Source organism: Ambystoma mexicanum, chromosome 5q (assembly GCF_040938575.1).
Source record: "Ambystoma mexicanum isolate Mex_15411 chromosome 5q, UKY_AmexF1_1, whole genome shotgun sequence".
NCBI lineage: Eukaryota > Metazoa > Chordata > Amphibia > Caudata > Ambystomatidae > Ambystoma > Ambystoma mexicanum.
The window spans coordinates 29,915,330-29,939,260 of NC_090933.1; the positions used below are offsets into that span (position 1 = coordinate 29,915,330).

The 23,931-nt window shown below is 44.6% G+C and overlaps 1 protein-coding gene across 3 annotated transcripts in view; it reads left to right on the forward strand.

Moving 5' to 3' along the window:
• FBXL7 (F-box and leucine rich repeat protein 7) overlaps positions 1-23,931 on the forward strand; it is a 994,658-nt gene that overhangs the window by 908,212 nt on the left and 62,515 nt on the right. For all 3 annotated transcript variants that reach the window (XM_069620452.1, XM_069620451.1, XM_069620453.1), the window contains one exon: positions 21,760-22,371. In XM_069620452.1, coding sequence (XP_069476553.1) covers positions 21,774-22,371 — 598 coding nt within the window. In that variant the 5' untranslated portion in view covers positions 21,760-21,773. The remainder of the gene's footprint in view (positions 1-21,759; positions 22,372-23,931) is intronic.

Genomic DNA, 23,931 nt, shown 5'->3' on the forward strand with positions numbered 1-23,931 from the left:
CACCCCATAGTGGGTCCAATGTTAGCCCAGTGGCATAAACTCAGCTCCCAGCATGGTATCGACATTAACTTGGCACCCACATGGATGTCGGTAAAAGGCCTGCTCGCACTCGACCACATACCTACCATCCACCCATCGCAGGACACCCAATGGACACAGGTTAAGATCCTGGCTCTGTGGGATGGCCCAAGAATACACATCTTCTCTGAGGCTGCAGCGGTACTCACCCTACACACGGGCCACTGGCTGCAGTATAGCACAATCTGCACCGTGCTAGTACGTCACACCACAGTAACCTCAAGACTGGCACCCCCCCGCCCCCTGTGAGTTAGAACTTGAGCGCCAGACAAATAAGCACCCACAACTCCGAGACTTCTACTCCATGGCCATCCCGAATAATGTGGGTAGGAATTCCGCCTTAGCGGCAGCCTGGTCATCAGACTTAAATACCCCAATCGAGACAGGCGACATTTACCAATTCTACAGTCAAATCCCCGGAATGTCCATGAACTTGAAACACAGGGAAATCCAATTCAAAATAATCCAACGCCTATATTACACACCGTCCAAAATGTATAAAATGGGACCAACCTCATCCCCCCACTGCTGGCGTGGCTGTGAAACACCAGGAACTATGGGACACATGCTGTGGTCATGCCCCAAGATAACGCCCTTATGGGACACGGTGCATAGGCTAGTTAGCACTCGCAACTATTGCACTAAGCCCAGAGGATTCGTTGTTTGGGGTCAACTATAGAGACTGGCACACTGATGCATCCGCATGCCGGACCCTAAACACAATAATATTTGCAGCGCGCAAAATATTAATAGTTAACTGGAAAACTGCAATACCACCCACAAAAATGCAGCTGATTGCCTTCATCTCTAAGATCTGTTCACTAGAATATAGTGCACAAAGAAGAACAAATCCGTCCAAAGCTGCTCTCGCCCATAAATTCTGGACCCTATACAACCCCCCCTCTGGAGGTTCTTCCCCCACAGGGCCTAGTGTAGTGGTGCCATAATCTCTACGCCATCTCCCCAAGCGGGGGTGCACGCGGACACTCCCCTCACACAGCAATAGGTCCCCACTATGCTGTTGGTTACCCCACGCCTGGCACGCCACGTCAGGCACAAATATGATCAGGTGTACACTAGACCGCACCGACCACAGCCCATGCAATGCCCTTCCACGGATCTTGAGATTGTATTCTATTGTTTGTATACTGTTTTTTTGTTGTTTCCTTTTACTGGGATAGTTAAAGTTGGGGGTGTGGGGTGGAGGGAGAGTAAAATGCGGGAACAGTATTCCAGTTGTAATGAACAGTGATGTACACCGAGTGAGGTTTGCACATGGCACATGACCCAAGGAGAGCCCACGGCATAGACTTTCCCCCACGGACATTCGGGGGGGGGGAGTGCATTGATGGGAGAATTTCTGTGAATTTTGGACAATGAGCCCTCAGAATGGTGTAAGTTTTTGGCTTTCATCTGTGTTGAAACTGATCAGTAAAAAGAGATTACAAAAAATAAAATAAAGCCACAGTGAAAAGATGGCACTGCTCACGCAGAAAATGGCAAGGAAATATGATGTGGGGGATTGACCAGAGCCAATGTACATTATGTTCCAACCCACAAAACTCCAGTCACCTTTGCAGAGACACTTACTGCTGGAAAAACCAGTTTGGGCTGAGGCAGGAGCTTCAAATGACAAAGCCCCACTTCCCACTTAATATCACACGTATCCTATATGCATCCCGCCATAAAATGTGATGCTGGAGAGGGTGTCATAATTCGCTGCTCGGCAGACATGAAGGCAGGAGCCCAAAGATTTCAAAGGAGTCAATGTGTGGCTAGAGTTTGAACAGGAGGCGTGAGCTCCTTGTTGCACCCCCTTCAAAAGAACCCACACCACTTTAAAGAGACTTATAAAAAAAACTCTGGCTACAGGCTGCCTGTCATAGGAAACCCAGTGTAACGAATTTCCATTTGCCACTGTATTTTCCTTTTGCATTTGCTTCCTCCCAAAAACAGATTTTTCCACTTCCTTTCTATTTTGCCCTGGTGTGCTGATTAGTATTCTCTAAACTTTCCCTATTTCCTAAGTGTAAGCAATCCGAATTTCCTTCTATTCTGTCCACGAGCAGTTGTAAGAATCAAAATCCCATTCTGCCATTTTGCTCCAAAACCGAGTTTTCACTTTCTTTGCTGGCTTCATATCTGGGGGTGGTGGGCTCTACCCCAAATCAGATTTTCTCTCTCCTACTCCTTGCCACTGCCTTCCATTCAAAGGAATCAAGTTCAATTGGTGTTTGAGGGCGAGTGTTGCAGGGGGGAGTGCTAAAACTGTGGCGCTATCACTTTCAACCTGATGGTATGTGCCTGTTTTGTCATTAAAATAAAAGCGAGTGTAACGGTCCTTTTCAAACTGATTGCATTTTCCTGTTTGTCATTATAACAAAAGTGAGTCTAACAGCCCATTTCCACTTGGTCGCTCTATATAGGATATTGCATTTGTGTTGCCACAATTGTGGTGGCTGCTGTTTGTTGAATATTTTCATTAAATAATAAATTAATAAATATCTTATTGATACACACCAGTCTGGTTCCTAGTCCATTGTGACACGGGGTGTTTGTGGAGGTTGGGTGCGAGACGGGTTGGAGGCCTGTTCAAAAAAAGAATCTGTGGTTTTAAAAAAAAAAAGTGCTTTATTGTGCGCCACATTCATTGCTTCGGGAAGGAGTCCCTGGCTGGAATGTGCCGTGTTATAAACTGTGACAATTACCAGATGCAAGATTATCTGCAGCTATTATCGAGCTTATTAATGCAGATTTGCAACGGTTGTCTCACAAGGATCTGACGCCCATCGCCTCATCTGAACAGAGAAATTCATTTAACATACTATCTGCTTCGTCCCCCCCCCCCGCCTCGCCTTCACAACGGTCCTCTGATCCTTCATCTTCCTCCCAGTCTTTATTTTCCTCTCAAAAAGCAACTCCTGCGTGGCCAGCTATTACTGTGGCTTTAGCCTCTCTACTGAAACTACTTGAAGTAATCAATAGGAACGTAAAAGATCATTCCACCGGGATCTATGCTGAACTCCAAAATTATCTTTATAGAGCCTTCCATAATGGAGCTGAAAAATGGGGCATCTAACTTGGATATAGAGTCCCGGGTTCCGGCAGTTCGCGGGTTGACTGATGATGTAAACTTCACTCATCAGTCAGTTGCCCAAGCCCGCGAGGAATCTGTTTTGATCCAAGCTAAGCTTCCAGTAGGAGATGGTCTCTCTGTCCAAAATGAACGATTACTGACCCCAACAGGCTCAGCTCAAGACATTATTGAAGCAATGGAAGATCATGAGCATACTGTTTTGTCACAGCCTCCGCATGAAACCGCTCCTCAGCCAACTGCAGATTATTCTATTTTTTACCAATGCCGCAAATAAAAGACAAGGACGGAAAAGGCCTAAGCAATTTTAAAAGTGCTGGGGGCTCTTGGAAATTTCTCCGGGTGCTTAACATTCCAGCGAGCCGGGTGGAAAAACTGTCTTCCGCGTGTAATAAAGACAAAAAAAAGACTGCAGGATAGCAACATTACATCTGGCATTACTGAAAATCTTCATCAACCTGCAGGCGCTTCTATGGATCAATTGGAGATGATAGATCTATCTACTAATTCATCAGAAGATAATCCCTGCCACCAGTCTTCTGATTCAGATATACCATCCAAGGAAGTGCCAGGAGGGAATTTTCATTGATGCCAGGGCTCCCAGTGGAGACTATGGAGCGCCAGATGGAGTCTCGTGCTGTCTCGAAAGTCTTAAGCCATTATTAACACCGGGAGACCAGGAATAAACAATGTGACCCCCTAACCCCCCATCATTGCAAAGCACTCGGTGTAAGAATGGTTTTCCTGAAGGATCAAAGCGGTTTGTTACTAGAGCAACTTCCGATCATTTTAAATCATTTTAATGTTCTGAAGTTGTCCGATTCTTATCCAACATTGGGGGTGTTCGAGTCAAGGGATATTGACTTTGTAGAATTTGTCGATGATGCTCAGCTTGATCGCGTGTTTTCACACACAAACTCTCATTTTGTAAAACGTACTTTGCTGGAGGCAGGACATTGGGTGCATCCAATGGGCTTTGACCTCACAGGAGGGGGTGGGGGGAGGGAGGGAGAGAGGGAGACACACATTGGCAGCACACAGGTTAATGAGTATGGAAACTATTGATGAGATGAGCTTGGTTGATGGGGGAAAAAGGGGTCCAATTGGTTGTGTAAGGCTGCCTTAGCGAGCCCCAAGTCCTGTGAGGGAGGGTGGGATGAAGATACGGGAGACACAAATATTGGGTCTTTCAAAGCTGGTACATGTTGGTTTACTGTACTGTTAAACCCTGCAGTGAAGGACCTGAGGGGGCGTTCTTCCTGTGGTCTGCTTACTGCAGCAGGGAATGGCATGGGCTTGATGATTACTAATGGGAAAAATCTGAATACTTTTGTGCAAGCAGAAAACCTTTCCTGGGACCCATATTATTTTCCAAGATTGGGGGTATTCGTTTTTAATTAATATTTATTGGAACCCCATGGTCATTTCATTGGAGTCCTTCTTAGCTTGTGTGGCGGATTTGTTAGACGAATGTATGGTGGATTCCTCTGTTAATGCAATATTTGTAGCTGGCGATTTGAACATCACACGCTTTGATATAAATTTAAAAAAAATATGATATTGCATTAGGCAGGTGCCTCCGCGTCAAATAAGCATGGCCTAGCTTCTTCATCCCTTATGGATTTGATGACCATTCCTATGATAAATGGCCACGTTACTGGGGACATCCCTGCCAAGGACATGAGTAGAGGTTTGCAACACTCGATCGTGGACTATATGTTTTCATTGAGTAATATTTTTCAATATGCCGCATATTGAGACGATTCCGAATCTGAAAAGTGATCATGCACTATTCAAATTGACTTGGGGGTTTGTCCAGGGGAAACTTCCCAGCGTTAAATATGGAGCAAGCCTGGTAGTTGCCCTGGGTAGAAACTGCCTTTTATCAACCAGAGTGCGTAGAGACACTTACCAAAGATTTTTGCTCATTTATGGCGTCAGGAGTGGAACATAAGGAAGATTTTGTTCTTAATTATGACACCATCCTATTGGATTTTTTGTCACAGGATCAGCCATTAAACCACACTTTAAATACAGGCATGCTTTTGACAAAATAGTCGAATCTAAAAAACTGCAACTACGAGCTGATATTACGGTTTTCAGGTGGCCAGTTACCAGAGAGACAATACCTGAGAAAACAAAAACTAAAATTGAGGTATAAGAACTGGCTCTGTTCATATAGGGCCACGCTGGGCCAGAAGGATGCAGACAAAATGTAAATAGCTCTAATATCTAAAAACACTGCTGGCATGTGGCACCTTATTGAGTATTTTGAGTCGCCTCAAATGGCACTTCAAGTAAACCCAGTCGGTGAAGAGGCGTGGACCCAGTTTTTTAAATCCACGTTCTCCATTAATTCAGATTGGAAGCAGTCATCTATTCTAGCACGGTCATTGTGCTGGGATCTTAAAATTGTAAAAGAGGATATTCTGGAACTAAAAAAAAAGGCAACAATTCTAGGGCCCCCAGCACTGATGGTCTCTCAAACGCCATTCTGAAAAGCTCTGCAGAACTATGGGGGAGTTACTTTTCACGTTATTTAACTGGATACGACATTACAAATCAGTGCCACAGTCTAGGAAATACACCGTAGTAGTTCCTATTTTCAAAAAGGGTGATAGGAGAAATCCTAAAAATGATCATTCTTTCGCCCTTTTAGACGCGCCAAGTGAGAATTTTCACCTCACTGATTCAATCAGAACTAAACGCCTAGATTACGTTGAATTCCAAGTAGGATATGTATCACACAGGGTTCGTTAAGGGCTTGGTCAAAATCGTGAATGGCCTGATTATAAATGTATTCATGAAGCAAACCTTTGTAGAAGGCTTGGTAATTTACCTGGCATTCATTGACTTTGCCCTCGCCTTTGATTCTATCGACTGGTCGCTTTTATGGAATACGCTGATTAAGTGGGGCTGCCTGGCCTTCCTAGTAGAGATTTGTGTAGAATGATATGGTGACACCTCACTACAAATACATTTGAATCTGGAAGGCAGGCTTTCTATGGAAGTGGCTACACAGAGATGCTTAAAACAAGGTTGCATATTAGCACCTTTACTATTGAATGTAAGACAGGTCTTTCCCTCCACGTATAGGCAGCCACCCAATCAATTGGTTCCTATACGCGGATCAAACGCAAATTGGCCTCCAAAGGCAGTTAGATATGCTGCATCAGTATGCTATAAACAATATAGACTGACAGTCAATGTTGCTAAACCGACGGTGATGACTGTGGACCAAAAAGAAGGCCTAAATCAGTCTATAAGTGGCATCTAAACAGCAACCTTTTGACAAGGGTAGATTCTTTCATTTATCTAGGCTTCCCTGTGCATGGTATCTTGGTGGACGCCTCGCACTACGCAATTCTTAGACGAATGGTATCTGCCCTCCCCGCGCAAGGAGTGGCCTTAAATCAGCGATTCGGTTGGTTTTCAATAGGCCCGGTTTTGCAGTTCTTCAAGTTAAAAGGATGTTGACTTTGATTTACGGGGAGGAGGCCTGTTTTGCATTCCGGTTAAGGTATGGAATTTGTTAGAGGGGCTTTTCTGGAAAAAGGTCTTACCCCTCCTGAAATCGGTATCAATACAACTGATATGATATCAACTCAGCCTTCTTTCTCTAGGTGATAGTACAGTAGAAGCTTATAGCCGTATACCGACATGTGTGTGATTGCAGAAGATAATTCCTTGTTGGGGATTTTTGGTAAAGATGTGGCTCTTAAACAAGATAAATCTCTTTTGTCATGGGTAGGTGATTGTTTAGCTATGCTCCAAAAAGCCGGTGATTCAATGGACCTCCTGATAACAAACCAGTTGAAGGTTAAAATAAAACCTTGAGACGCTGTTTGGATCAAAACTCAGAGTGTAAACATTTAAACTTTTTGTATCATTTCACCTACAAAACCATGTCTTTAAATCAGCTCTCCAAATATTTAGAGCGGTTTCCGAATAGATTTTATAGAGATTTTTTTTTAAGGATGCGTTTTAATGTATATCTGATATAAACTAAGACTCCTTCATAAAACCAAGAGCAGAAGGTAAGTAGTTTACATGTAGGTTTATTCTCTTAGTTCATAAGTAGAGAAAACACTGGGACATCCATCTAGCCCAGCACCTTAGGTCTAACTGACACCAGTAGAACCCTGCACACCAAACATACATTAACATTTCACCTAGAGTCCCAGTGACATCACCACACCAACACTCCACCTAGAATGTTAGTGACATCACCACCATCACAACACTCATAGCCATAATCAATCCCAGCACAGATTATGACAAATGTCCCTCTCGTCAACAACACAACACTAGACCAATGGTAGAGACCCATCACAAGTGCAATATTACCAGAAATGTTACAGCTCAGGAACCATTTTCTACTCCCCCTGAGCCAAACCGCTACACCCCAACATCTAACCAAGATCTTAAATGGGGAAAAAAAACCGAACTCAACCACAGCCCCCCCCCCCAGAACCTGAACCCAATCAGCTACAAACCCGCTGAATGAACCACAACAGTGGAAGAACCAACAATAAGTCCTTCACCGTGGAGAACCCTTGCATCGCAACCAAAACTAACCCAGTCACCATCTAATCCCCACACAGACATGTGGCCACCATGTCTGTGTTCAACAAATATAAAAACTCCTGCCAAAACTTTGATCCTACTTCGAATCACCATAACACACTGTACCCATAACTTACCCAAACAGCACCTCACTGTCCTTAAACACCAAACACCGGAGAGCACCTCACTGCCCCCTTAAAATGACCCAGACAGCACCTCACTGCGTGCTAGACAGCACCTCACTGCCCCCAAAAATGACCCAGACAGCACCTCACTGCCCCTAAAACACCAGACAGCACCTCACTGCCTCATGACCCAGACAGCACCTCACTGCCCACTAGACAGCACCTCAATGCCCCCCTAAAATGACCCAGACAGCACCTCACTGCCCCTAAAAATACAGGCATAGTCCATACATAACCAGGGGAAATGCCCCCACGAACACGACAAACAAACACTGCAGGACAACAAGTAAAACCCCACAGTAAGCGATAAGGAGATCAAGTCTGTGGCGCTAAAGTCCCTGCACCAAACCCCAACATGTCCCTGAAATGCAAAACAACAAAAATGCACGGCAAGTAATTGTAAATGCAAAATGGATGCAAGTGACATGGCGCTAAAGTCCCTGCGCCAAACCCCCCACCCACATGTCTACTTCAGCCAACCTGCAAAGAAAACATTGCATAAACAAACATTACAATGTCCCATGGACCCCACACCCACAAGTCCATACCGAAAACCCAAAGGACATGTCCTAATAGCAGGCCACATACATAAACACAACAACATAATATAAACCATAACAGGCCTTAAACTGCTAACATTAACCCAGGACCAAACCCAAATATTTTCTCACCCGGAGGCCACAACGTAAATACAAACAGCATTAACCATTAAAGCCGGCCTCACCAAACACATACATCTTTTTAGTGTCTTGTAAGACCCTTCATCACGTTACTTATGCCCCACTGGTCCGGATCCAGCGTTCGCCTCCTTGCCAGCCTTCTTGACAAATCACCTGCTAGTGGCTTCCACCGACTTTCAGCAAACACATTGTAGATGGCCACAATTTCAGACACGCTCTCTGTGCTTCCTTTGTATCTCCCGTAAGAAATCACTTCTTGCACTCGTGACATCCACGCCCGCCAATTGTGCCAAAAAGTCACTTATTGAGGAGCACAAAACACTTGCCAGTACCCCCATCCAACAGTTTACCCGTTCCGGAACACCACAGCTTCTGCATCCAGCTTCGGCGTAATCCTCATAAAGAACGCTGCGTTCCATACCAAGGCCAGAAAGGCTCTCAACGTTGCGTTCCAAGAGGACGTTGCGTTCAATGAATGTCAATGCCGTGTCACCTCCATTAGATGCCGGCCCTCCACCAGCCGACGTCATCAAAGAGCACAGCGGTGCTGAAAGACCAAGATGCACAACCCGCTCAATAACTCCAGCGTCCTCCTTTACACTGCTCATCCTGTGCTGCGCCAACCTGCACAGCTCGTTACTCCGCCTACCCGAGTCCACAGCGAGACAAACCCGCTCCTCATCGGGACCCTTCCCTGGCTTATGCGAGTTTGCACGCCTGTGCACAGAAGTGGGCGACATATAGGTACTGCGGCCAGCACCTCTGCTTCTCCTGCACCCACCCGGCATGCAGGGCGAAAACGGCCGCAACATCTGGCCCCCTCGACCTGGGCCTCCTGCCACCGCTGATTCTACATCAGCCGCCTCAGGCTAAGCCAAAAGCCAATGCAAGCTGGACACATACGGACACCTCAGACAACAGCTCCTGCTGCGCAGCCACCCCTCTGGCCACCTGGCATCCGGACTCGCAGGATCCCGACCTTGACCTTCACTGGACCGCCCGGCCTGCAGCCTCTTCCTGCTTAATGGATGTCTCCCTGGAAGGCAGCGCTTCCCACCAGCTGCCCCTTCCCAGCAGCACAGGAACCATCCTCGTCGCCAGTGATATAAACTAAGACACCTTCTTCATAAGACCAAGACCAGAAGGTAAGTAATTTACATGTAGGTTTATTCACTTAGTTCATAAGTAGAGAAAGCACTTGGACATCCATTTAGCCCAGCACCTTAGGTCCAACTGACACCAGTAGAACCCTGCACACCAAACATACATCAACATTCCACGTAGAGTCCCTGTGACATCACCACACCAACGCTCCACCTAGAATGTTAGTGACATCACCACCATCACAACACTCATAGCCATAATCAATCCCAGCACAGATTATGACAATATCCCACTAAGGAGATTCTAGGTGTTTGTCCAAACTCTTGGGTTTCGAAGCAAAATTGTAGATTCTGCAAGATCTCTGCCGAAGATTCAATGCGTGTTGCTATTTTGTAAGTGACTTAATGAATTGAGGACGCTCTATTTCGGTCACTTTGTGTCTCAATATATAGCTGTAAATGCAGAGGCGTGGTGATGGTTGATCTGTGGAGGAAAGCTAATCTATTTGATCCTAGCAAGTCTTACTTTTTTAATGTTTTATTTTTGTTAATAAGATAATAAGTGGATCAACAGAGGTATTATATATTTATGAGGTAGGGTATGAAGAAAAATTGTAATATGTGTTTATTATCTTGGATGTGTACATGTAAATGTGGTTGTTTTATATTTTTAACTTGAAATGTTTTCCTAAAGGTTTCTATTGTAGACCAAAACGCTTAAAATAAAATTAAAATAAAAAAGATTACTCATAGTTTCGGATCGTTACATTTGCAGAATTGGTATGTTGGGAAGGAAAAATGACAGAATGAACAAATGTCCCACCACATTCATCGACTATTGTTCTGATTCGTATCTGTGTCACATATTGTCACCTGTCTTTGTATTCTGTGACCGGGCAGTGGATTGGCTTTGGGGTTGCTACAATTGAGCCTAATTAGCCTTCTGAATCAATGGTTCCACTAATCTCAGGGTATCTGAGGTACAAACTTATTTGGGGAATACTTACACCCTGAATCTTTTGCCACCATGTATCTCGGTTGGCAGTATTTGACGGGTGTTCCCAACAGACCATATGCACAAGGAAAGGTTAGATACATAACTTCCAGTTGGGGGAGGCTGAACGGAAGAAGGGGATTGCTTGCTCTCTGTAGGATGGAGAATGCAATGAAAAGGGCCCTGGATGATGGGTATGGGTAGAGTACGGGGCGTGACTGCTCTTAAGGGTGATTAACTGCTGGGTGACACTAGAAAAGTTTTCTTTTTGAAAAAGAAGTTGTGCATAATACAGAACTGGCCAGTGAATATTAGTACATGATTAAAGACTTATTGAGCCCACGGGCATCTGTTGTGGCCATGCGCTATTTTGTTGGTTTGCCTCCTCCCAGGTCTCTATTGATTCAGGTGTTCTTGTAGAACCTTGCTCTATAAGAAGGATCTGAAAGCGGAGCAAAAACACCCTGCCATCTCTTGAAGGAGCTCTCTGAGTGCTAGTCCAGCTGTATGCTAAATTGTCTGATACCATAGGGTTAGCAATTTTGGCATACTTCAAAGGAGACCGACAACCTCATTATAAACTTGCCGGTCTGGTCACAACGGCACCGGTAAGCTTGCCGGTACCGTTGTTATCGGACCAGCAAACTACGAGGTCTGCTCGCGGGTGCCTTTCCGCCTGCCAAGTCTGACCTGGCGGATGTACCGGCACCCACGAGCAGACCGTGTCGGATGCACCGGCCTCCCCATTCCCATTGCGTCCAATGGGACTCAAATGGGAATGGGAACTAATATTTTCCGGCGCCCCAGAATGGGCAATTACCGGGTCCACCAGGGCCATAATTCCCCGATAATTGCCCATTCCTGGGTGCTGAAAAAAAATGTTTTTACCGGCACGGCGACTGCCGGTCTCATAACGAGGCTCCATGTTTGTCCTCAATGACCAGTGGGCTGGTGCATGTTCTGTGCTATCCGACCCTAAACGGCTTGCCACCAGACCTTTAAATAGGGACATCATTTGGGTGTCGCACCTGCGACCTCTGTGGTCTCCCTACTACCCCTAAAAATAAAATAAAAAAGGATGTTTTTTTTTAATTGAAGCTCCAGCGCTGTGGCCAGCACCATGTGGTCTCTGTTTCTGGAGTGGCTGGCTTTCTTGTTCAAGCCCCTTTAAAAAAAAACAGGGGGCTACACAAGTGTAACAATTTGAGCAGTGACCTAAATAAGAAAGAATAGGAATAACAAATAATTTGTCTTTCTGGTATTCTATACAGTAATTGCTAGACTCTTTTAAAGGTTTATTTCAGCCCACTTCAGGGGGTGAGTCACTGATTAAGTCTGTTCATAAACACCTCAAAATTCAAAATTCAGACAAAAACCTCCAAAAAGCATTTAGAGTAGAATAATCATCCATTTCGAATTGTATTTTGCTTTTCGCAAGTTGCAGTAATAGCATGTTTTTTTCAGCCGTTGTCTCTTTTAAGATCAGACCAAGACATTCCATCTCCGTGTCCTCAGTGGGTCTACTTTAAAAAAACGAATTCTGAAAATCTTGAGTTTCATAACTTGGTCGTATTTTGAAACTCAAGCTATTGGGATTCTGTTCATTTGCCCTTGCTTTGCATTTAATATATGCAGGGGACACCCCTGCAACCCCTGAACCCCAAAATGCCAAACTAGGTGTACAGGGCACACCCCGGCAACCTCTGCTCACCTAGTTCGCCATTTTGAGATTTGTCATTTTCCACCATCCGCAGAAAACACACATTCAGCATTTTTAACGTTATTTTAGGGCAATACCCTCCTCGGTCACTTGACAAAATCCTTGCGCCTAAAAGCTTCTGTACAGTGTAGAAATGTTTGACCATAGCACAAAAAGTGGCCCTTGATTTAATTGTGCCACTATTAATGCTTTGTTGTAATGTGTCTATCTTTCCTATCTCCATGGCGTGCTGTTCAGGATGTTTGTTTGCATGTAGAAGGTAACGAGTGCCGAGAGTACGGAAATGCCGTGAGTGCGCTGCTTTCCTTGCGCTACTCTAAATTCTTTAATACACAGTTATGACCCCTCCCAAAGGTATGTATTTTGCTAACCTCTGAAGCATGAAAAGTAGATCCACGTAGGCTTGACACATAGTCAAATTTGAACCAGGCCTGCAGATGAACTGGCCTGCTCTTAAATCTCAGTTACCAGATTATCAGTAATCCACAGTTACCAGATTATCAGTAATCCACTACAGAGTGTAATTTGCTTTCTGACTTTCAGAACATTCAGACATGTACTTGCTCCTTTTACTATAGCCGATAAGACAGCTATAGCTGGTAAGATAGCTCAGTGGGTTGAGTGCTCGCTGCTGCGATGTGTGTGTGATCTGCAGGTTGGGTGATATTGTATGTATATTTGTTCTATTTAAAGCGCTTCGGGTAAGTGATATATAATAACACATCATTATCATTTGGCCTTGGACATCTACATGCCTTCACAGCAATTTAGTAAATATGGGCCTATACACACTGATATTAACCAAAAATATGGTGATCCATTCTTGTATGAAAGGTATATCACATTACAGTGATATTATAACCATATTTTTCGTAGTGTACTTAGGAACAATGCTATGTGATGCCACTTCCTGTTTTGTCAAGGGGTGAAAGGTTGTGTTCCATCACTTCCCATGATGTCACTTCAGGGTGGGGTCAAATGACATCACTTCTGGTGATGTCACTTCCGCTGCCCCTGGCATTTTGGTGAAATGACGTCCCAGGACCATGCCAGGATAAGGGATAAGGCAAAGACCACGGACGATACTGAACATATACCACATTAGTAATGATTCCATAGGAGCTTGGGCCATGATATGGGAAGTAGTGATCCAAAGGGGGAGGTGTAACTGGGTGGTGGATAACATTTAAGAAAGCTTAGAAAGATGTGAGAGTGGAAAGTGAATCAGTCTGGAATTGGTAGTTGAGACATAAACGTCTTCTAAAGAAAGAAACACACAGAGCTTTGTTGATTTGCGCATTCCATGAGGTACATTACACATTGTTGGGTCCTTCAGCCTTGCTCTGCTGTTAAACTCTGCCACATTGAAGTCATATTCTCTTGCTTGGTATATTTTTTGCAACAGGAAAGATTTCAGAACCGCACTGATTTGGGATTTTCGAAAAACCAAAAGTACAGGATCAGGGAACCTCATATTTATGTCAGTTGAAATTTCAGGCTTAAAATAGAGCTCATCGTTGGGTCATTACGTGCAGTTTATTCCTGTGGCTTCGGCCTTTTCTTGCTGGCAGCTCTAATTGTTGCCTCTAAAAGCCGCGGCACTTTCATTTTGCTCCATGAAATGTAATGTCAAGGATACATGCTACTGGCTGAAAAGGCAAACGGTCTTTCTTGGGGTGATGCGTGGTTGCCAATGACATCATCGTCATACGAGCCTGTCATAGTAAGATTCCGGTATGTTATGTCATTACGCCCGCCTTTATACTGCGCCAAATCACCACTGTAGTACTTTCAGAGCACCATGGGAAACATAGACAACCTGACAGTTGCGAAAAAACAAGACTTTGCTGTGGAACTGACATATAGTGAATTTTGTACACCCAATGATATGCTACATACATAATAAAGCCCCCTTTTAACTGCCCATTACAAGGAAACGAAATGTCTCTCGGGAGATTTTGGTGCCATATAAAGCATGAGGTTCCAGAGCTCATAATGTTCCTTGTGGTGCCAACTTATTCTATTGAATGCAAAAACAAAGACATTTCAAAATGAATGTAGAGAAATGGGTTTAAGTAGAAAAGGCTTTGGTGAACCATCATAAAACAGCCTTTTGCAAGGTCCTTCATCCTGACTCCAGTGAGGTTTGGACGGACCATTATTGATGAGCAGGAAACGTGCCTCTTTTGGTGCCTATGGAAGAGCCTCAGGTGAGCGACAAGGGCAGATCTAGGGCGAGGAGCAGGGATGGTCCTACTTTGAGTAGCAGCTCAACCATCCTACAATCACAAACATCTAATAGAAAGCAGACCAACTCAGCAGGGTTCAAGTGCTGCAATGGCCTGAACAGCAGGTGGTGGCTAAGTATAACATGACAGGAAAGCTATTGGGTCAATCTGTGCCATTTCTAAGAGGGTGTGTACTCAATTGAAAAGTTGGGGTGCCAGTGACTATTATCTTTACTTATAATTTTGCGAGACCTTGGGGACTGGCAGAACCTAAACAAATGTGCCTAGAAGGATGTGTTCCACTGCAATATACGTAGGCTTCACCACTGACAGCGGGCAGTCCTTTCAGAAATACATAGCCAGGAATGCCCAAACGGCCTGGCTCCAAATATCCACCCTTTGAAAAATCAAACCCTTGACCGCTCTGCAGGTCTCACACATCATTTACATTTTTATAATTATAATTATTGGGCGAACGGACCGGACCCCCTGTTAGGGCTCTCAGCCACTCACTTGGCACATCTAAAAGCAGTCCACAATGCTGCAGTGCGTCTTCTAACAGGTGCAGAAATTCGACCGAATAACCCCAACCTACGCAAACTACGTTGGTTTCCTCTTCAAGCCAGGATACAGTTCAAGACTGCATGCATCATCTACAGAGCAGTCTCGAGTAGCACACTGTAAACCTGGTGGTTAAGCTCCAAATATTGGGTGAGACACGCTACTTGTACAGCAAATCGACCAACCACACCCTGTAATTCTGTGTTATCTATACTGGCGGACCACCCTGTAACCCGGCCCACTCTATAACTATTTATGCTATGTTCTCTCGGGACCATCCTGTAACACGGTCCCTCATGAAACTGATTGTATTGTCCTCTGCTATCTATCACATGTGCAACCATCTGTAACCTATGTTGCTTCACAAGTCTGATGCGCCCAGTTACCCCAGGGTTTGGCTGCGCTATACAAATAAACAAATTAAGCTAAGACCCACAAACTATACTGGTATCGGCTCCAAATGTCCCCACACTTATACAGTTTCGCAAATCTCCCAAAATCTGGCCTTTTCAACAACACCTGACCAATTACTGGCTACCCACACCCCTGTACAGCAATATTAAACAATAAAGAAAAAATAAAAAAAGACATTTGTATTGCGTAGAAGCTCAATTTCAGCTGAAATAAAGCCATTAAGTCTCAGAAGACTGCTTAGATATAACGCTGGCAGGCCCTATACAGCATAGAGTTTGATTTTACTCTTAGCTAGAGCTAGCACAAAGAAGTCCAGGAGGGGGTGTTTAGCGCATGAAGTGAAATGATACGGAGATTGGGTTGTCAGTTATTGCCCCCCCGCGCTTAATTTGTACAGGTAATACATGTCAAACATAAATGTATATTAGTATGGGGCAATTAGCCCCATACCAATATACATTTATTTTTTACTATAGTCTATAGATAAAAGGCCATGACATATCTAAATTGAAAAAAACATTTTGCATTTGTAGATTTGACCCTTAAATTGAAAAAACGAAAGACCTTAAGCTGTGCACCCTAGAACCACCTTTTCTTACAATAATATTCGGAGGGGTTGGTGAATTGTTATCCTTAGTCACATAAAATAAGAAACAACTGTAGGTCTACATTTAGCTCAACATTGTGTCAAAAGTTACTATTTAATTCTCAAAAAATCACAATGTAGTCTCATTTCGTATGAACATAAAAGTTTCGAATAGCCAAATTCATGGCCATGGTTTTGTCCTATTCTGATACATAAAATCATTTTATTCCATACCCAAAATTAATGAACAATAAATCACAATCCTTCACATTCTTAATTTGCTTGGTTTTTAGTGTTTATTCGTTTCACTAAGCATGATAATATAAAACAACATTGCATCACTACTCGCAACGAACCGCTGGAGCATTGCGTCATTTACCCGAACCAGCTCCATCGCTTCGAACGAAGCTCAATCCGCAAACTGCTCCTGCTGTGCCATTGAGCTGCATCACTTAATGACGCCTTCGAACCACTGCTCGAACCTGACTCGAAGGCACTCACTGCTTGGGATCAACCGTCACTCACTGACTATGAACCTGTTTCCAACCAAAAGCATGGGTTTTCGGCACCTGGTTTGACTCAGTTGAAACGCCTAAGCACTGGAATCGGGTCCAAATCATGGCCCCGCTCTGTCAATTTGTGTTGCTTTAGTGACTAGCTAAAGCCCTTGATGCACCTTTTTCTTCATGAACATATCCTTTGAGTGACATTATTGCACTGCTTTCCTTTTTCCTCTCTGTTAAGCATCCAGCGTGCCTTTACATTCCTGTTCTGCATGTTATGTTTTCTTTTACAGGGGTGGGTTTTTATAGTGTTTTTAATACATGTTTGATTTGTTTAAATAAAGTACATATATTTTTATAGAACCTTGATGGCACATTCTTTTATTTTGGAGCATGTTTACTGTTGCTGTTTTCGGTTGCTAGTTCATCACATTACGCCCCAAAAAAGGGGACAAGGTTTATCTATTGACTGTGCCTGTTTTAACTTTAGAATTGGGATCTGGAAGTGTGAGGGCTGAGTGTGCGGTTTAGCCACTGCTCATCCTTGTACTCCTGCAAGACAGTAGTCTTTCGTCACAATAGCAGATCATGTTGCGTTTACACAGAAACCATTTTGCATTTGTAGATTTGACCCTCAATTTCTCTTTCATGCGCTGAAAGATGGGCATTTAGATCACGAAAGAGTAAATAAGGGTACAAACTTGACACCCAGCCTCACGCCTGGGGCTAATAGCGTTAGACCAAGAGGATTTCCCTTAAGGAACTTATTTCCCCTTAACTATTATTACGGAAACTCGCTTAGCTCGCAATCGTTAACAAGGGTTCCAGGCAATTAATATGACGATATCATCCCATTCCAAGAGCTGGAACAAGTGGTAACAGCCCGGCAGCCTGAATTATAGGCCTGAGCGAAGGAAGGGCCTATAACGAGGACAGCGGGACGTTACCCCTGTTCCAGCCCTTGGAACGAGGGCTAACGCCATTAGCACCCCGGGTTACCAAAGCAGTACCCTGGGGTGTTTTAAAAAAAAAGTATTTTTATTAATTGAATGGAACGCAATTAATGAAATTCCTTTCCCCAAATGGCTACCATGGTAAGGGAAGAGGGGCTCCACTAGGAGCCCCTCTTCCCTTACCATGGCAGCCTGCAAAAGCGAGAGACGGCGAAGCAGCGGGTGGTGCCGCTGCAACAATCAGGTAAGTGGGGCAGGCGAGGGGGATTGGGAAGTAGAAAAAAAAAAGGGAGCAGTGGTACGAGGCAGGCGAGGCAGCCAGCGGGTGCAGTGGAACGTGGGCTGAGATCAGAGGTTTCAGCCTACGATCTGCAGAACCTGATTGGCTGCAACCCCCCCCCCGCCCCGCCCCGCCCTGGATGCCAAGTACCATTAGTGCCCTCACCTTCGGGCTCTAGTGCTAAGTTATGACGAACAAATTGACAGCGAACATTGTCAAGATCTAGAATATGAACATTACATATGAATGGCGTCACTTGTAAATGGTGTCTCAACTGTAAATCATAGCATTTCCAACTTCTTTGCGTTATTATAACATTTCCTGTGATGTCACCTTGAGTAATCCAAAAAGTGTACCAGACTGGTCTGTTGTGCACAAGAGGGAACTGCTGTCCAAGTTAGTGGTCTGAAGACGACGGCAAGGTCCTCGATCATCATAGAAGATCACCTTGTACACAATAGAGCCAGATGTTAAAGGCCCTAATGCTATTAGAATTTGTTCAGGGGTACAAAGGAAGCCCCACCTGGGACTTTCTGTGGCGGAGCTTGCCCATGTATCTTGCCCAGTGTGCGCATCTCAAAGGGAAGCTTGGAATGCATCCTTTACTGGTGATTGGAGCCTCCATTCCAAGTCTGCCGATTGCCTGCAGCGCTGGAAACAGTGAGAAGAACAAGGGGGAAGCATGGAATGCAGGCTATAATGATATTAGAGCCTGCAGTCTGCACTTTCTGATTGTCTAAAGAAAAGAAAACAGTGCCCTAATTAGGCAATAAGCGCTGAGGTGGGGGCCATTACCGCATCCAGTAATGCCCTGGGGCCCATAGTTACAGGCCCAAGCATAGCAAGGACCTTAACGAAGATCCCAGAGGCATTACCGGACGCGTTAATGACACCCCGGCGAGGGGCTTATTGCCATTAGTACCCCAGCCTGTTAGACGGTGGTACTAATGGTGTTTTTTTTTTCAGTTGCGAGACGCGTCACGTTTCGCAGCTGGGAAAAAAAATGGCTGCCGCTGACTGGGAATCGCAGTCCATTATCCCTTTCCATGGCAGCCATATAAACAAAGAAAATGGCCACCATGGAACAGAAGAAGGGACTACATGTGATCCCTTCTCCCTTTCCATGGTGGCCATTAAAGTAAATGAATGAAAAGATAAACAAAGAAAATGGCCACCATGGCAGAGGGAGAAGGAACTATGTGTAGTCCCTTTTCCCTTTCCATGGTGGCCTGAACTGAAAAAAAGGAAAAACAGAGAAGACTGGCACCCGGGACACGCCGCAACATGTGCAGGCTTACCATAAGGTACCGAATGCACCCATTTTTTTTTACGCGCGCCGGGTACTAATGGCAATTTAATTTCCTGAGATGGAATTAATTATGGTGTTTTAAAAATTTTGACTGATGGAATCATATCTTTTTTGTTGTGTTTGTATGTCGACAAGAAGGAAAATAGGCTTAGAAACGGATTCTGAGTTTGAACGATGGAACCATGTTTTATTCTTCCATTAAACCGCACAGTGTGACGTGGGTATGTTTTAGGGAAACATCTTTTAGTAGCAATGTCTTACTTCACATTAAACCCTCAGATATGCTAATAACTGTAATATGACAGCGAGTAAATGTAACTGGGCACAACATTATCAGGTATGTCTCTCCAACTCGTGTTATTCTGGTCAGGACGCCTTATTTGTACAGTTCTGATTAGGAGTGTCAGACTAATCTGGACGCAGCGTGGAAGGTCCTTACAATGCTGTATGTGTAAATGTCAAGTGAGCCGCCCTGTGGCTTTGAAAGGCCTTGTACTGAAATGCTTGATTCAGGTTATCTGGCAAAAATGAGACCCACGGGCTAATCTGGTGTTTGCCTTCATGCTGAAGTGTTGCTTGAGTGTGGCCATGCAGTGTTGCATGTGCAGTGAGACGGGAGATAAGGGACACCACACAGACTGCTTGGACTCCCCTCTGTCTCTATGGCCATTTTGCTTCGTTTGTGGGGCCGTTTGCCAGGGCTGAGCTCTGGCACTTATTTCTGAGAGCACCAGCCATTATTTTGTCAGCCTCACCTCAGTTTGATTATGTGTTGTTTTGGTACCGTTATTATTTCTGCTGTGAATAATTCACAGTCACGCAGCTGGCAGCAAGTGTCCCGCGCCTCATGGGTCAGCTCACTGTTATCCATGACCTTCATGCGCCATGCTGGCGCTGCTGGGTTACTTATTCATTTTCATGAATACAATTAGCTTGAAGGTGCCAGAGCTTGGTGCTCCTGCTGGCCATGCTTGCACACTACTCCAGTCAACATGATTGACATTGGCCCCACTCATTGGCATGCAGATGGATGACTGTAGCAGCAAGGCAGCTGCCATTCCTGGGGTGACTAACTAGTTCAACAGGTAGGCAGGCACGTGTGCCAGAGATATGGGCGGCACGGGGGTGGCATGGGTCTGACTTTACAGGCCAGGGTACTCGGCATACGGCAGAGGAACTGAGTCTGTTCTTAATTCTGTACTGGATGACCTCAATTGTCTGGTTGCTCGTGGCGGTGTCGGAGCCGTCCTGTTACACATTAGACAGTGACAATCTGACATATGAGACGTGAAACGGCAAGACAAGAGTCAAGGAGGGAAAGGAATACTCAAAAGTCACCCCCCAAGAAGGGATGTGAGAGTCCGACAGATGATAGAGTTCATCACAGAGGCGAGATGGCTGACAACCTAGGCCTGAAACGAACATAGCACTGAAGGAGTGATGAATTTTGAAGCCATGAGGGCCTTTCCCTTCACACATCACTGATCAGTCCTCTCTTCTTAAACAGGTCCAATAGACGTGTGTTGTTTTAGGGTGAGGGATGGAAAGGGAAGGAAAGCAAATCAACTTCTCAAAGCATTTTCACAAGCGATAGCAAACCCCATTTTGGGATTACCCTTTATTTTTATCTGATTTTCTTACTGGCCTTTCTAACAATGGTGCCGTTGTTTCAAAGCCCACCTGGCATGACAACAACAAACACGTAAATAGAGACTTTCAGTTTTACATGAAAGCTATCCGTTTGGTTGGAAAGAGTGGGGTAATGCACTCAGGATCTACACAAAGCTAACCCACATAGTAAGAGCTCACAAATTGCGGCCATTTTGTGGGAACTCAGTGTCACTTAGTGGAACCAGTTCATTTGTGTAACGGTACAAACAACTTATCCCACATGTCATGCTTAACCAAAACATTTAAAAAAATATATATAAGAATGCATCTTTTTCTTTAGTTCGATATTGGCTGAAACAGGTGCTCATTAACTTCGGAAACAACGGAAGCAGCTGAAAGATGATATTTGTGGGTTTGGAAATCACTGAGTCATACACTTTGTAACGCGGAAGGCAAATTGAGCAAATAATGACAGCGTTCAGTGACCCCATACAAACACAACAGCGTGCACATGCTCTGAGAAAAAAAGAACACATATCTGGCGGGTTTCATCACTTTTTAATATGGAGGGAAATGAGAGGTTAAGATTCCTATGTCACGCGCCTCATGTGGCAGCAGCATGTGGGTCTCTGGGGCCCTCCACACCATTAGAATTAGTGCAAACAGATTGAAAGTAACTTTTCTGTGAAGACAAATTGGCCTCGGATAAACGCAAGCATGTTGTTTGTTCAGCTCAATATGTTAGACTTGGAGAAGATCAGAAAAGTTTGGAAATTATCCATCAGGAAAAGTTTATCCTTATACGAAATATAAGTGAATATGTCAACTTTTAGGGCTCAATAAAGACTTGCGTCCAATTTTCTCATACCTGCTATGTCTTTTTCTTTCTTCCAGACTCAGATTTGAGTATGCGCACACTAAGCACGCCGAGCCCCGCACTGATATGCCCACCGAACGTGCAAGGTTTTCAGAATGGAAGGGGATCCTCCACTTCTTCGTCTTCAGTCACTGGCGAGACCGTGGCCATCGTCCACTCTCCCCCTCCGACTCGTCTGACGCATCCTCTCATTCGGCTGGCCTCCAAACATCAGAAGGATCGAGGAAACATTGATCGGCTCCCGGACCAGTGCATGGTTCAGGTATTCTCCTACTTGCCGACCAATCAACTGTGTCGCTGTGCTCGGGTGTGCCGTCGCTGGTACAACTTAGCCTGGGATCCCCGGCTGTGGAGGACTATCCGTTTGACTGGAGAGACCATCAACGTGGACAGGGCTCTCAAAGTGCTGACCCGTCGGCTCTGTCAGGACACACCAAACGTATGTCTCATGTTGGAGACTGTCATTGTTAGTGGCTGCAGGCGGCTCACAGATAGAGGACTTTACATCATTGCCCAGTGCTGCCCAGAACTGCGAAGGCTCGAAGTTTCGGGATGCTATAACATCTCCAATGAGGCCGTCTTTGATGTGGTGTCACTGTGTCCAAATCTGGAGCACCTGGATGTGTCAGGTAAATGGCATAGATACCATAAGAAATGTATGTCAACTGTAGTATTTTCAAGGTGTATAGGATCTGCCCACAAAGTAGATGTTCTGCATTTCATTGATCACCTAATATAGAGTTTTCAAAGCAGCAGGTGTATGGGAGTTTATGGGTATCCTATTCATTGTATCAATAAGATTTTAAAATAGCTCTGTGAGCTAAGCACTCTCTGCCGGCATTTGTATGCAGCCAGTAGTCAGATTTGAACAAGGTGGGTCCTTTGTGGTGTGCCTAAATGTATGGTCACTATTATAATAATGTTATGCTACTATAATAGTTTTGGATTGCGCGTGGGAGGGGGGCATGGCTATGAGTTTTGTAGGGAGCGGGGGCTGGCCAGCAGGGAACATAGTAGCACTACTTCTTTTCGTACCCTTAGACCCTTGCAAGTTACACTTTGCATTAATCTTGGCTGAAATTTCTAGTAACGAAAGTGGTATGTAACAATTGGGATCTTCCAGGTCCCTTTTTCCTAAAGATTGGGACTATTATCCCACCATGCCACCTTGTAGGACTCTTCCCAGCCCCACCAACTGCCTCAAAGAGTTTTACCAGGATTGGAGCCCACAAAATTGCCATGACACATAAACTCATCCAAGGGCAGCCTTTAAATGATCAATGGCCGCTGAGACCTCCATCTCGGTGAACGAGATTTTATTTGGGCAAACCAATTATATCTTGGTGTCCACACCCTTGTCTATGTAAAAAAAAATCCTAAAGTGCGCTACCCATCTATCCTTTGCAATAAAACCACCCTGATGTGCCCCCGATTTTTCCCAACCTTTTGTTACTAACCACAAGAACAACCTCTGATTATTTGTGCAAACCGTTTGTGTCCGTGTGTCTCATTGTTTTTCCATAGCCTCTCGTCTTTTTCTTTCAGAAACGTCTTGTATTCCCTTTTGAGTGTGTTTCTCTCGCCCGCAATAAGGTTGCCATTCTTAAGTGCCTCCTATGAACATTTCTTTCCATCCTGACACTCTAAATTGAACCATTTCGCATGTCTACGTGTACCAGACCCCTTCCTACTGGGTGTGTCATACATCCTATTATACAGCACATCTATGAGCGATTCATAGGCTACCACTGTTTCAGCTGCTGCAAAACCCTTGTCCAAAAACAGTTGGCGCTAGCTGTTTCAGCTTCAGCGATCTGAACAGCCATCAAATTTTAACCTATTTAACCATCATACAGGGTACCCCGACTATCCCTGAAGTTAGCAATTCTGGGCTCCCCTGGCTCTAAGCTGTAGGACCTGAAAACAGTCAATGTGCTCACAGAACCATGTATATGGTCCGACCATTAGTCACTCTTGAAGCACAAATGAAGAAACAGGCACCGTACCCTGAAAACCCTCACATTAAAACCTGGAGCAGAAACTTTAAAAATCTTGTACCTGAGATCCTGAAATCATGTCTACAGAAAATCGCCAGGTCATTCGCAGAAAAGGACAACTGCGAGTGTATGCTGGGAAAATATAATAAATACATGCAGGAAATGGTTGAAGAAAACGCTCCTCTTAAACAA